The sequence below is a fragment of the Diadema setosum genome, chromosome 2 (genome assembly GCF_964275005.1).
Source record: "Diadema setosum chromosome 2, eeDiaSeto1, whole genome shotgun sequence".
Classification (NCBI taxonomy): Eukaryota; Metazoa; Echinodermata; class Echinoidea; order Diadematoida; family Diadematidae; genus Diadema; species Diadema setosum.
The window spans coordinates 25,909,458-25,924,160 of NC_092686.1; the positions used below are offsets into that span (position 1 = coordinate 25,909,458).

At 38.4% G+C, this 14,703-nt stretch overlaps 1 protein-coding gene across 1 annotated transcript in view; it reads left to right on the forward strand.

Annotated features, from left to right (window-relative positions):
- The window catches only part of LOC140243571 (plexin-A4-like), a 132,572-nt gene that overhangs the window by 82,289 nt on the left and 35,580 nt on the right, over positions 1 to 14,703 (forward strand). Inside the window, exons 12-19 of the mRNA XM_072323241.1 lie at positions 4,188 to 4,378; positions 5,170 to 5,324; positions 6,094 to 6,205; positions 7,551 to 7,687; positions 8,355 to 8,522; positions 11,138 to 11,246; positions 12,769 to 13,023; positions 13,984 to 14,154. Of these exons, the coding sequence (XP_072179342.1) occupies positions 4,188 to 4,378; positions 5,170 to 5,324; positions 6,094 to 6,205; positions 7,551 to 7,687; positions 8,355 to 8,522; positions 11,138 to 11,246; positions 12,769 to 13,023; positions 13,984 to 14,154 (1,298 nt within the window). The remainder of the gene's footprint in view (positions 1 to 4,187; positions 4,379 to 5,169; positions 5,325 to 6,093; positions 6,206 to 7,550; positions 7,688 to 8,354; positions 8,523 to 11,137; positions 11,247 to 12,768; positions 13,024 to 13,983; positions 14,155 to 14,703) is intronic.

Sequence of the window (14,703 nt, forward strand, 5' to 3'; positions counted from 1 at the left end):
GTCCAAGTATGAAGTATGATGGGGCAATTGTTTGATTAGATTTTGGGTGAAATCGGCCAAAGGTCAAAGGTCAAGGTTAAATCATGAAATTGTATCCGTCTACGCGATAACTCAAGACTGGATGGAGCAAATTTCACCAAACTTTGTTGGAGGATGATGTATGATGGGACAATTACTTGATTAGTTTTTCAGTGAAATCGGACAGAGGTCAAAGGTCAAAGATCAAGGTCAAGTCCTAAAATTTATCTGTTACGTGATAACTCAAAACTGGATGAAGCAGCTTTCACCAAATTTGGTCCAAGGATGATGTATGATGGGACAATTAGTTGAGTAGATTTAGTGACATTGGCAAGAGGTCAAAGGTCAAAAGGTCAAGGTCAAATGCTACAAATGTTGCAATTTCCCCCATATCTATGCAATGCCCGAAGGTATTTTCTTGAAACTTGGTGTGGACATGTACTACTGCATAAAGATTCTCCAGAGAGAGTTTCATGTCATAAGGTCAAAGGTCAAAAGGTCAAAGGTTAGGTGAAAATGTTGCAATATTACTTTTCTCGCAAATGGTTCAATGTATCTTCGTGGAACTTGGTACATATGCATGTACTGTCTGGCAGGGATTATCTAGGGAATTTAGGGGTCATGGGTCAATAGTCAGGGGTCAAAGGTCAACTCCTCAAAATTTTACTATTTCCCTCATATACTAGTATATGCAATGCTTGCATTATTAGTTTCAAAACTCAATACATGCATTACCTAATGGAAATTCTCCGGGAAATTTCCAACCAGAAGGTCAAAGGTTAAGGGTCAAAGGCCAGGTTTCAATGCCCCCCCCCCCAAAAAAAAAAAAAAAAAAAAAAAAAAGTCAGATCTATTTTGTACCGTCATCACACTCCTTCTTCGTACCTTGGAAATTACTCAATGCATAAACTTCCCCAAACTTCCCCAAATATGTGTACCTGCACTCTTAGAAAATTATAGCAAACCCAGTTCAAGACATTTCTGACAAACCTGTCATTTCAATATTTTGCCAGTTATGTGAAACTGTCATGGATCACACATTGTGAAGACATTGTACTATACGCCTATTGGGAGAATTATGCATTATGGCGGAGGCATCAGTCGCCATAGCGACATTTCTAGTTTTTTTTTCTGCGTTATAGACAGTGACAGCAGCATCATAGTAAACCTGAGTTTTCAGTTCTTACAAGAGTTTTTCTCAGGTTAAACATTTTATCGGAATTACACCTTTCATATTTTGTATTTACTACTTTTATCTTTTGTTTATAGAACTGAAATTCTGTTAGATGCATGAACATCAAAAGGTTTATTAATGCATTACTTTGTTTTTTAACTTTTAATCTTTAATGCAGTTTCCACATGTTTTATATCAATCTGACTTTGTGTCTGAATCACAGGAGTAAGGCAGTAAAATCACCATTTTGAAACTGCACCAATAACATCAAAGTCAAGGTCTTTGTTTTGCACAAAGTTAATTTAATGCATACTAATAAGGTTGTACTGAGAACAGGAGGTCTGGAAAAGTCAAAGAAAACAAACATTAAGAGAGATTTCCTGCATTGCTATATGTGATGCTAATAAGTCAGACCAGATAAACATGCACTTGCAGGGATGCATCTTTTCCTGTCCTTTGTAAAACCAAAAGAAGCACTTGTTTTAGCCGGGTGTTTTTATTCCAGTGAAACATGAGGATAGCACTTCAGTGGTTTCCTGTCGAGTGTTCTCGGAATGCGGTAGACAAGTGGCTTCCCTTGTGTTTTTGCAGCAATGGATACAATTTTGTGACCGAGGCAAGCTAGAAGTGGCTGGGAATGAGTTTCGTTTATTCGAGAGTCACCTTGGAGGAGAAGTTGTTTTGTTTCCTACTCTTAATGTGGTTTAGAAGAAAAACAAAATTGTGCTGTTGACAATAGAGTACTTCCCTTCATAAGGATGAGTTAAGATCATCCTGTAGTGTCATTTTTCTTTTATTTAGAGTTATGAAAAGACAGTAGCAGACCATGGGAGCAGGTTTCTCCTTTCCTTTCGAGCGCTGATTGTTTTGGGGTTGTTGTTGTTTTTTTTCTCTCCCCCTCTTTCTGTGTTATACCAAAAATTTGTTTTGGTATGATTATTTAGTTCCATTTTTATGGGGGGGGGGGTTGTTTTGTTTTTGGTGGGGTTTTTGTCTTTTTTACAGAACTCTTCAGTGATTTTTGCTATGACAGCAATGTTCTGTACTGTCTTTGTCAATGTCAGAGCTATGTTGCAGGATGCATTTATGTTTTATTCATTCATTGATTTTATGTGCATTAACACAAGTACACTTTGACCCCGTTTACAGTGCGAGGCTCGGCCGTGGCCAAGCCGCGGCCGAGCCCACCTTCATTTCAGTGTAAACGCGCAAAAGGCCAATGCTTTGGCCTCGCATTTGGCCACGCTCTGGAGGTGGTCTTGGCCGCGGCCGAGCCCGGCCTTTTCTCAGTGTAAACATAAACTGGGCCAATGCGCGGCCAATTTTAGTCTGGCTTCCAAACCCTCTGCCTGTACTATTTCGCTGTTCAGGATATTAACCCCCTCAACACCGAAAACTAGTATAGTTTAAGGTGGTTTTGTCCTGCAAAGGATTTTTTCCTTCAGCAAAGGCCTTTGCCCGAATGGTGACTTCGTCGCCACGGAATTCATTTGGCAAAGGGTCTGAAAACCAGACAATACCAAATTGCATTTGTTTACAAGCAGAGCGCCACTACGACAAAATATTGAAAGGTTTGAATCAAAAGCGCGGCCGAGCCCGGCAGTGTAAACGGACAAAATTGCGGGGCCCGTTTGAGTCTGGGCTCGACTGTGGCTCGGCCCAGCCCCGCACTGTAAACGGGGTCTTTGTAGGAGCATTGGTCATGAGTGGTATGCTTTTTGGATAAAATTGAAAATGACCATGGATGCTTACAGGTTTGCTTACCGAGTTCACACCCTTCTACAAATGTGCATTATTACAATTTAATAGAGAGATTTTAATGCAGAAGATTTAAAATGTCACAATAACATTGTTTCAAATACAGCTATGGTTGTTGTTTTTTTTAGAATATCTTATGTGGAAGGGAAAGTGTAGATAAAATTGGGTCAAAAGAGAAATAATTTACCTTTGCTAAGGTACATTCTATGGTGCAAATGACCGACTTGTATTTTTGGACACCAAAAGTGTGACATGGATTTAGGGTATACTGCAAGAAGCCAGTTTGAAATCTGACAATTTTTTTTTTCTAATAAATACATAACATTTTCAGATTTGATTTCCTGTAGATATGTGTACTTTGCAGTGAATGCATGAAATTTCACAGAAAACAATCAAAGAGGGCTTCAAAAGGCTAGTTTTTGTATCCAACCCAGTTTTTAGTTGAGGTAGGCCTAGTACATATTCTACCTCCGCGCTTCTTGTAACATACATTCTGAGATATAAGAAATTGGAAATTACCCTCAACACTAAAGTAAAGCAACAATTGAGACAGAGAATTAATACACACATGAATAAATTCAGCATGGAAAGAGAAACAAACCTATTGACTTTAGAAACAGTGTGCTTACTAAACCTATCGTGGATGTTACTGTGGACACCAAGCACTATAGACATAAACTATGCTATTTTAAAATGAAAATTCGTAATAATGTGAGGAATGCTCAAATCTTCATAAACTGTACGTCATCTCTTCTTATCACACATACCAAAAAAAGGTTGCAAATATTTGAGTATATTTTGATTGTTTTCTTCTCTTTTTCAGAACTTTTACACATTTCCATTGACCAGTACCGTAAAAGAACATATCATTTATGTATGTTCGCATCTGCAGAACTGAGCATTGGCTCGTTCTGTTTTGCAGAGTGTCTCAGTTAAAGAGATGGAAACTCGATGTGTCATTACACGTAGACGTAATGACTGCAAGTATGTATGATTCATGCTTTACTGTATCTGCAGATGCCTGTAGCATGTCTTCCATGAAATTCAAAACAATCACAGGCACTTTGTTCATCACTGGACCAGTACAGCCACACAGGATAGCTTGTCCTCTCAACGTTGACTCTGTCAATAAATGTGAGAAAGAGTGAATAAGTAATGCTTTAAAACTCTGTGGCATGAAATATCTCTATGCCTGTCCGTGCTCATAGTGCTCCATTGACCATATTTCTTTCGGCAGTTACGCTGTACAACTGTTCGGTGGACCGGGACAGTTGCAGTCGCTGTTTGTCTCCACAAAGGTCTCCACCTGAGCTGAACTGCCAATGGTGCGGCAACATCTGCGCTTTCGGTGGCAGTCCGGTCTGCACTGCAGTTGACCCTGTCATGCAAAATACGTCGACCGTTTGCGGCAATCCTAAAATTCTAGATGTAAGTTTAACACCCCATTCTGTCATCAGCTTTCACATTTTCAGTGATGCTGCCATATTACTCTGTCTGTATTGTCTATGAGGAATGTGCACATATAACAATAATCATCTCTTGTACAGGGAATGTACATGTACATATAACAATCGTTGACTGCATTACTTACATGATGTACACTATTTCAAACACAGTCCCACACAAAGATATCTGTGTGCGGGCTCTGTGTGTAGCTGAGAGAAGTTACTGTTGGGTCATTAATGGGGAAGTTTGATGACAAATTTACTAGTGCATTGAGTCAGTAAGCCAATCAAGTATGATTCGGGATTTCCTGTTATAGCATCTAAAGTGAAATACCACTCCAAATTTTACAAGTTGAAATGTCAGTGAATGACATGTAATCCGTTGAAGGGGAAAAACATCAATTTTATTTCTTGCTTTTATTCCGGAAAGGGCCTATGGTTGTAATGAAACTTCTACCAATTGTTCCACTTTATTCTAATTATGAAGTCATAGAGGGACATTTGACATTGATATGTAATCAAATGTTCTGTAAGATTCTTGTGTAACTATGATAAGAACGTATCGAACAGTGAATTGGCTGTGCCAGTTGGTTTATGAAGTGGACCTCATTTTGTAATGTGCCATTTACATGTAGTTAACATTTCTGGCTTGGTTTTAGTGCCATGCAGAGAATCACATAGATGCACCCGCGTGGTCTATAACTGTGTCATTTGATGTGATGAATGTATTGAAGTACCCGTGTTCTGATATGGCCACCTTGGATATTGCTGCAGCTGAAGCCTCGCAGTGGTCCCCTGGAGGGAAACACCCTGGTGATGATCACTGGCACCGACTTTGGACAGGAATTCAGCGACATCACCTCAGTGTCCATTGGAGATTTACCCTGCAGCTTGGAAGGGATGATGGAGTTCTATGATCCAGGCAGAAGGTATACATGGTGGTGATACCAGGGATGCCAGTTTTCAGGCAAAAGCCTTAATTCAGGTCCATTCATGTACAAAGTATCATAGCTTCATGTAGATGTACACTTTTGTACTTCAGGCCCTCTTTTATTCTAACTGGCATTGCACGATATTTCACCGGTATTCATTTCAAGATGTTTTACCTATATTCTCTGTGATAGCTTCTAGTTCTTAAAATCATCTATTTGTCTTCTTTCACATATAATGTACCACAATGCTTTTGACAAGTGTAGTACTCTTTTAATAATCTAGAAACTTTATTTTCAGATATGGTTTTAAATGAAACTTCTGTTAGTAATGTAAGACTCATTGATACGTTAGAGGAACAAAAGATCATAGCAGGGAAAGTAATGTTATATTCTTATGAACAACAGAAATTGAATGAAAAATATCTCCTTTTCTGCAGGGAGGGGTAATGGTCAATCCTCGGCCAGTGGTCAAGATCAATCAAGTTCATCAAAATGTTCATGAAGAGCCATGTTCTTACTTCAGATACAGCATGAGGAGTGTTTGAGAGGCGGGGGCGCCCTAGTCTACTATGCTTGCAAAAGTCAAATTGCCATAGTTTCCCATGTGGCTCATGCATTGTGCTCTTCCTCTTCTTGTCACTTTTCTTTAACCATATTCCTATTCCTCTTTGTTTTATCCTCTCCTGTTCCTCCATGCTGCAAACAAACAAACAAACAAACCCATCCACATGCACGTACATACATACATACATACACTCGCACACAGTGTGAGTTGCAAGACGTCGGCTGGAAATGAAGAGAGTGCGAGAGCAAAAATCAGCGTGACATCAAATGGAAGGACTCTCCAAGGAACTGGCGGTCCAACATTCAGCTATGTGGTATGTGTAGATTTCTTGATTTTAACAGTAAAATGTATCTGTTTATGGGAATTCCATTTTTGTTACTCAATTTTATCAAATCTATCTACTATCTAACAGCCCTGCAAAATGGACACTGTTCAGCAGGCAGTGATTCTCTAATACTAGTTATACATTTTATGCCTGGGTACTCTGTTTATGTATGGTTTGGTAGAAGACAATATGAATACTATATGCTAAAAACAGAATTGAGGAAGAACATTCAGACTAAATCTTTTCAACTGTGACAAATAGTTGTGAAGGAGGCACTTCCTTCTTACAACTTGTATATGTACCCTCTTGCTCGCCAAGTACAAATTTTGGCACATCCGCTTTCTGGCCATTTGGCACAAGTGGAAGAACAAATGCAGAGTTTGTTGTTTTTCATTTGTATTGTTAACAAACACTCTCACACCACACACCGACAAACCCTTCATGCTACACACAGACAAATTAATGCAAACTTCCTGTATTATGCTGATAATGAATGAGAGTGATAGGAACAGGTAATGGCTAGCACTGGATGGTGATTTTTATTTGAGTTTGTGTATGTGTGAGCTCGTGTTATACCCTTGAAATAGTCCAATTCACTGTATATGCCAGTATATTCTGCAAGTACAGTGTGTAATATTTCATGACTTGAGGTGTGTAAGTGATTGAATGCAAAACCTACAACATTGATGAAATGAGAATGAAATACATAGATGTATTACGCATATCTAACCTTTCTAGAAAAGATGAATTTCCCACCATGGAGAGATCATTTCCTACATACTCAGTATTTGAGTTACGGGAGGAAATTTATACAGTAGTTGCTAATGTTTTCGAACATTGGCAAGCTTGCAAAATTTGTGGAAGTAAAATCACCTCATTGTGCATAATACAATGACTGTGTCAATACTGAAACTAGAAATTTGAGGGTCAGTGCTTTTAATGTTACTCATGTTTGACATCCACAAAGTTAATTTTGGAGTGCACAGCAAACACTTGATGATGATCACTAAGCCAGTTTAGAGTTAGTTCACGGGCACATTGGTTCAAATGACCTTTCGTTTTTTTTCTCAGTCGGTTAGGGGCACACAATGCATTAAAGCTGTATGTAACAATTTATGGGAATTCATCAATCTTGTTGTATTTCATTCACTACTTATGGGTACACGCATAGGGAGAGTGTTTATAGTGTGTTTTATTACTTTGTTGTTTTTTTTTTGGGGGGGGAGGTGGGCAAAAATCAGCTCAAGATATCTTAGGCAAATCTGTCATTAGAGTGCAAACAGTCATTCTTCAGCCCTTCAATTTCAAATTTTGACATTGAAATCTTAAACAGAACCCCACAATCAGCGATTTTAACCCCAAAATTGGTCCACTGGCGGGAGGAACGAAGGTGATCATCACAGGCACCCACCTGGACACGGGAAGTGAGATCACAGCAACATTTGGAAATACCTCCTGTGTGTTTGAGGGGTGAGTACAATGAAAATCAAGCATTTCTCGCAGCTCATCTGTTTCCTTTTCCGACATGAAAAATGTGAGTATTCTCACCCGTGTGTGTGACCAGAGTTGCCGTCTTCATAATCAACTTCCAGCCAAGCGTAGAGAAATTTATCAGGACATTGCCTCGAGAAACTCGGTCTAAAGATCAACGATTTGCATGATTACAGTATGCTATTTTGCAGAGACTGTGCTGTTTCTTAACCATCAGTATACATGTAGCTCACAAAGAGCTGGTGAAGATTATTGACAGTATTCTGTTGTGCTCATGTTGCGGAGTAAGAAATTTGTGAACACCCATCTGAAAGCTTTGGTTGGTTCTTGATGAAACTACCTGCAGTTGTATAACTGCGAGGAGATGCAATCACAAATTTTAAGTGGGCTTTATGAACCTAAATATACATCATAGTTCAATTGCTGTAGCAATTTTGAACTATGTTTGAACTATTATGAAGACCTTTTTACTTGCCTTTACTTCTGAGTTTCTTCTCCCCCTCATCTCCCCATTCTTTTTGCCAAGGCATGCACTGATCTGAGTTGAGATTTTGTTCCATTGTTGTGTCAGAAATGTGTTATCCGTATCCATTTCATTCTTCATTTTGTTATTGTTGTTGTTGTTGTGTGTGTGTTAATCATTCAGGGATAAAACAAATGAAAAGGCCACCTGCAGGACCACAGAGGGGGAGTCCCTGGTCAGGGTTCCCCTCACCATCTACTTCGACGGTGCCCGGCGCGATTCTAAAGAGCTCTTCACCTTCCAGTCGAATCCAGTGATCACTTCCCTCTCAACGGAGAAGACCATTGTTGCGTAAGTCTTTCCCATCGATATGCCTGTCTCTCTCTCTCTGCTCAGGATGTGGGGAGCACCTCGTGACCAATATTCAATCGTATGTCACATTGGACTCTAGTATCCGCTACACCCTGGACAATCTGACCTTCATGTGTGGTATGATTCATGTCATGATACAGCTGGCTGACTTGATACATGTGGCACCATGTACAATGTATGTACACATAATGCCCTTTTGTCCATGATGATGTCTTTGCACGATAAGATATCATTCTCTGCAAAGTGGTGTATATTTCATCCAAGAATATTATGAAAACATGAAATTATGGCATCAAGGATGGATTTTCCAATGTAATATTCCATTTGATTTGTTTGTTTTTTTATTGCAATGTCTCCATTATAAATGTCCTTTTCCACTTATAACCATATATGATACATGAAGGATAGCAATTGAATCAATTTTGAAAGGCTTCACTGTTAGTGTTAACAGATGATATTGCCAGTGCATTGTCATTGCAGTGTATTGTGTCACATTTGTCAAGGGAAAAAATGCATTATTTGCAAGATGATCCTAATAGATAATATCCAATTGCGCCTATCAATATGTCTGTGAATAGGAGAGATTACATTTGATTTCTTCCTTCCTTCCTGTGTGAATAGCCCCACTGACTGTACTCCGCTGTAATTGCATTATTCCCTCCCCCCCCCCCCCCTTTTCCTTCTTGCCAACTTTCTCACAGGATGTGGCATAAAGTCAAGTTTTGGTAGCTCCCAGGTAGTTCACTGCCATGCAAATTGTGATATGATGCTGACATTATTTATTACAACTGGAAAAGAACAAACTTATATAGAGGATAAAAATATGTTCAATGTTGAGGAAAAGTAAACTTTAGATTGTAATTCTGTGTACGTAATCCAGCCATTTGATTCTTCAGTCGAGATGGAAGGTACCACATCACTGGGGTTTTTTTCCCCCGCTACAGACCTATCCCCTATTTCTTCACACTTCCATTTTAAGCTTTTGCCGTGTGTAACAAAGTGGCCCTATTTATAGTTTTCGTTCATTGACTGAAACTTATTTCTCCCGAGTGTTATGAAATGGTTATTATCTTCCATGCCTTTTAATGTATATCTATATGTATTCCATAGATTTACTTCTATTTTCCTTATGGTTTCTCTAATTTTAAAGGCATAATTTACCATTTGCAGATGAAACAAAAACCCAGCATTAGTGCTTTCAAATAGTTCTAAAATGTGAGTTAGGGATAGAAACAACCACTGTCAAAATTTGAATCCGTATAATCGATGTTAAGTGTTGTTAAATACACAAAATGTGAACAATAGTTATCATAAAAATGTTTACAGACTAAACCGTATACAGTTACGGTTTATTGAGAAAAACCCTGATATCTCCTCATATTTTAGGTTTTATTGCAAATATTTCATATGGTAGGATGTTTTATGATACAACAGACCTACACATATGCATCAAATGTGATATCTTGAACATTTTTGAAATCACTGCTCCCAAAGGTAAACTGGACCTTTAATAGCCAATGTTTTGTTTTAGCGTTACGACTGAATATACTGTAAAACGAGGAATGTTTGCTTGCATTTTAATTTTGGGAATTTCGCAAGCGCCAAGATTCGCAAAATTAAAATGCACACGAAATTTCTTGTCTACACTACAAAGTATATGCATTTAACGCCAGTGGCAATTCGCGAAAATTTCATGTCACGAAAAAGGCCGTCGACTCCAATTCGCAAAAATTTTGTGCCGTGAATATATCATGTTTTACAGTAATATTACATCAAATATATCAATGAAAATGTACACTATTGATGAAAATGGTTTGAAATAATATATATGTGTACATTGTATACACACATATTTTCTTTTTGTAAAAACTAAACAAAGCAAATGTCAGTGATATGGGCAATAAATGATTGAAATGAAATGAGATGAAATATTTATTCTGTTATATGTAACTCATAAACAAATGTTTAATATGCACAGTTCTGATGAATATGCTCATATTTTATGGACCTGTGCGGGCCAAACATCGTATATAATGAACTTGAAAGTTGTAGCAATTCATTTTGACATTCTGTAAGGGAGAGATGAGGGACTTAAAGTTAATGTTCAGCAGTCTCATGTCATTATCCACAAACTGCGTTTTAGTTATGTTGAATTTTTAATTTCAATTTCATTTTAGTATTTTTAGTAGAGGGAAGCTGATATTTCACAGTAAGAACATTAATGTTCTATTGTTACGTGTGTCACAGGAAAGTACCTTGTAATGGATTAATAACCTGGAAGCGTACACATGTATGCAGTCTTGTGTACATATATATAAGGTTTTCTTTTCATATGACTTTTGAAAAAAAAAAAATGTTCTTCAGGTCATGTGGAGGTTATTGTATTCAAAGTGTGTTGTGCCTTGCCAGTAGTATAGTTTATCAAATAATTTGAGCATGCCATTGGCATGATAATGTTGCATAGTTTTAGAATATATGGATAGTAATATACTGACTTTGAGCATTCTTCAGTTTCCATGCAAAGACCTTGCACATGACTAGAAAAGGGAGAAGCAAGCAAGCCAACTAAAGACCTTTGACCTCTCTCATTTCAGTGGAGGTACACGGATTATGGTGACTGGTACAGGGTTTGATGCCATACAGTCTGCCTCCCTAGTGGTCTCTATGGTGGGCGGTGATGGTGAAAACTACAGTTTGAGAGGGGTAAGTCCACCAAGAGATCTACACGTATTATCTCCCATCACCCACTTTCTAGCATAAAATATACAGTAAATACAATTCTCGAATGTACATGTAAGTGGCAAGAGAAGTCCATATATATTTGGATTTCATGCCCCAGTTACACAGGGCATTCAGAGTGCTCCAGGAGTGCTCCTAAACCCCTCTGAACTCAGTATGATTGGACAATCAGGCCCTTTAGCACCCAAAGTTATGACCTCTCAAAACTGTAGGCTTTGGAGCACTCCTGAAGCACTCTAAACTCTGTATAAATGGTCAACCAATGATTAAAGTGCCCCAGTTTATAGAAGTGAAATGTACATTGTGCATACAGTTTGTATGTGAGGACTTCCATGCACTCAAAGGATCACTATGAGAGTTATGTCCCTCTCAGCCACTTTGCATGTGGTCTCAGGGAAGCTGTGATTCTGTATATGAACATACTTGCCAACTAGTAAGATTTTATCAGATTCAGTAAGATTGTTAAAAATAGCAAAATCAGATTTTCTGTCAGAGAAATCAGATTTTTAAAAAATATTTAGATATACCTTTCATGTGTATTTTCTGAAGATTTGACCGAAAGTAAGATTTTTAACTTCAGTTTGCATAGAAAATAAGATTTTTGCAATCCATGACTAAGATATTTCATCTTGAAATGTTGGCAGGTATGTATGAACAGGCACAAAGGGGCAAGTCAAAGCACATCATGAGCACTCCTAGGCCCAACTTCATGTATGAATGGTGTATCAAAGAAGCCAGCCTGCCATCAGACCCCGTGGCTTCGGTTTATATTCCACACTACCTGACTTACTCAAAACTACAAATTGTAGCTTGTTAGAGTGGAGAACAGCAAGGCATAGAGGCAAATGTGCAGCCAAGTGGCAATGATCATGAGGCATTTTGTACTTGAATCTCCCTTCTCCCCACCCCAACCATGCATTGATGAATAATTGATAAGGCATATATGTTTCATTCTTGTTTAGTGGAGTAATCAATTAGTTTTGTATCAGTCAACAAATCCTCTCTAATGGTATTAAATGTATGTCTCTGAGTCATCCATTAAAACATCATTGTATAAAGTACTATCCATCTAGAAATGAAATAGATGATTCCAAATTGGTAACTGCCATATTGTTATTGCTGTTGGATGGGGAGAGGGGAGGAGACAGATTAAGCAATGTTTTCTGGAGTGACAGAAGGCCTTGACTCTTCCATTTGAAGGAACAGAATTTTTCATGTTCAAACTAAAATTGTCAAAATAGATGTACTCTATTTATATGGTTGGAATATAGAGAGGGATAATATTTGCAGTTGCTTCTAGCTGATGGAATGGCATTCATTCCTTTGATTGTAGCTTCCATATTTTATGATTTTTTTTAAAATTTCATTGTTGCAACTAATTTTAAAGAAATGTCTTAGACATGTACATATCAGGCAGGAGAAGGGTGATGAACAATTCACCCAGTGTTTGTTTGTTTGTTCATCTTTGCTTTTGTTTGGTATCCAGCCTTGTTATCCAAACAACTCCACCACCATCACCTGCACCTCCCCGGCCATACCCACAGCGGGCCTTTACAATATGGTCCAGGGCAGTCGTAGGAGACGGGCCACCGAAGTAAGTGAGGTAGCCAGAGGGACCATGACTTTAATCCTGGATGGATTCAACATCACCTTGGACAATGAGCTGGTGTACTATCGCAACCCAGTCTATGACGCATTCAAAGATGGCGTGGTGGACTTTGCTGAAACCATCGTGATCAACGTGAGTCTACTGAACAAAATTTGATACTTTCTTTCCGTTGCCCTCCTCTTTTTGTCTGGCATATCAAGTGTAATTAGTAGCTGATAATTGAAGCATGTCTTTGCATGAAACATGACTGTTGAGTGGAAAGCAAAAAGCCATTAAGTTTTTGAAAGGGATATTGTACTTACAGTGCAACTTATTTGCGAACACATTGTCATGTTCACCATGAGTCATCTTATTGATTTGCAGAGCCGATATTTTTATGGTAGACTTAAGTGAATGCACATGCACAGACGCACAAGTGTAGCTCACAGTTATAAGGGAATGAGTTCTGAAGGAGAGTGACATTTAATTGATGAAATGGATGTCAACCATCCATAGCAGTCATGTACAACGGGCATAGCATTTTGGACATACACTGTACTCTGTGTAATTTTCATAATACACTTCTACCATGTCTCTGGTGCACCGAATCATGATATGACATTAGACAGTGAAAATCCACTTACTACTGCACTGTACATCCCATAGATAATTTTGTAGAAACTATTAATCAATACATTCCAATTTAAAGTGATACCAATCTCCATATAAACTTCAGGGGCACTGGGCTAGTTAAACCATGCTTTTGTATTGTCAACATGCAGAATTTACAGTAAATTATGTTTTACTTTGTTTGTGTGTTTATTTTCTTCAACCTTATATTAGCACCATTTTCTGGTTTGATAAATTTTGTAATAACTTTCCTGAATGATAAACTTGCAAGCTATGAAATGCAGTCTTTCGGAATGTCAGTCTCTGGATATTCACTTCACCAAAATGGCACCTGACCAAGGAAGTTTGTATTTGGCAAATAATGTTTGCAGACCATTCATAAGACCCATTGCCATTGCTCTCTCTGTCCTCATGTCTCTGGTTCCACCTGTCTGTCTGTCTGTTTCTCATTCCCTCTCTTCCTCAACACATTGATGCCCACAGGGAAAGTATTTGAATGCTGCAAGCACCAAGGAAGATGTAGTTGTTGAAGTGGGCGTTGATAACGGTACGATTTTGAGCCTCGGGCCAGAGGTGCTCCTCTTCACACCACCCCCGAAGCAGCCGCAGCTTAGGACCGATAACAACAGCACAAAGAACATGCCTCTCGTGGTGGTAAGTTCTGGCTGTGCTGCATGTAGAGAGTATCCATCATTCCTCACACAGTACATTTCATTTCATTTGTTCATTTTGATACACAGCATATGCTTCAGTCCTAGGACTGTTCTTTCGCAGGTCGTGCAGATGAAAACACAACATAATTGTACAACAGAAACAAGAAAATTCATGCATAGAACTTAAAGAAAAGAAAAAAGAAGAAAAACAGACGAACAGAATGATCAAGCTACAAACAAACATTTAGATTGTATGAGGTTAATTTAAGTTTTGCTCAGATATTTCTTGATGCAGACATGAACTAAGTGAATGGTAATTTATGAATGAAATCTCTTCAGTTATCTTGTTTTTGTTGGGGTTTTTTCTCCAAAATTCACAAGTATCTTGCAGTTTTGCATGTGAAAATCCAGTAGCATGAATTTTGTGCATGCTGCAGCAGACATTTCCTGTTCTGTCACATATTCTGTACCTTCTAATGTATGTAAACAAGTCATAAACAAGTCTTGTTTTCATGTCATCCTCACTAGTTCCTGTGAGTTATGACAATGT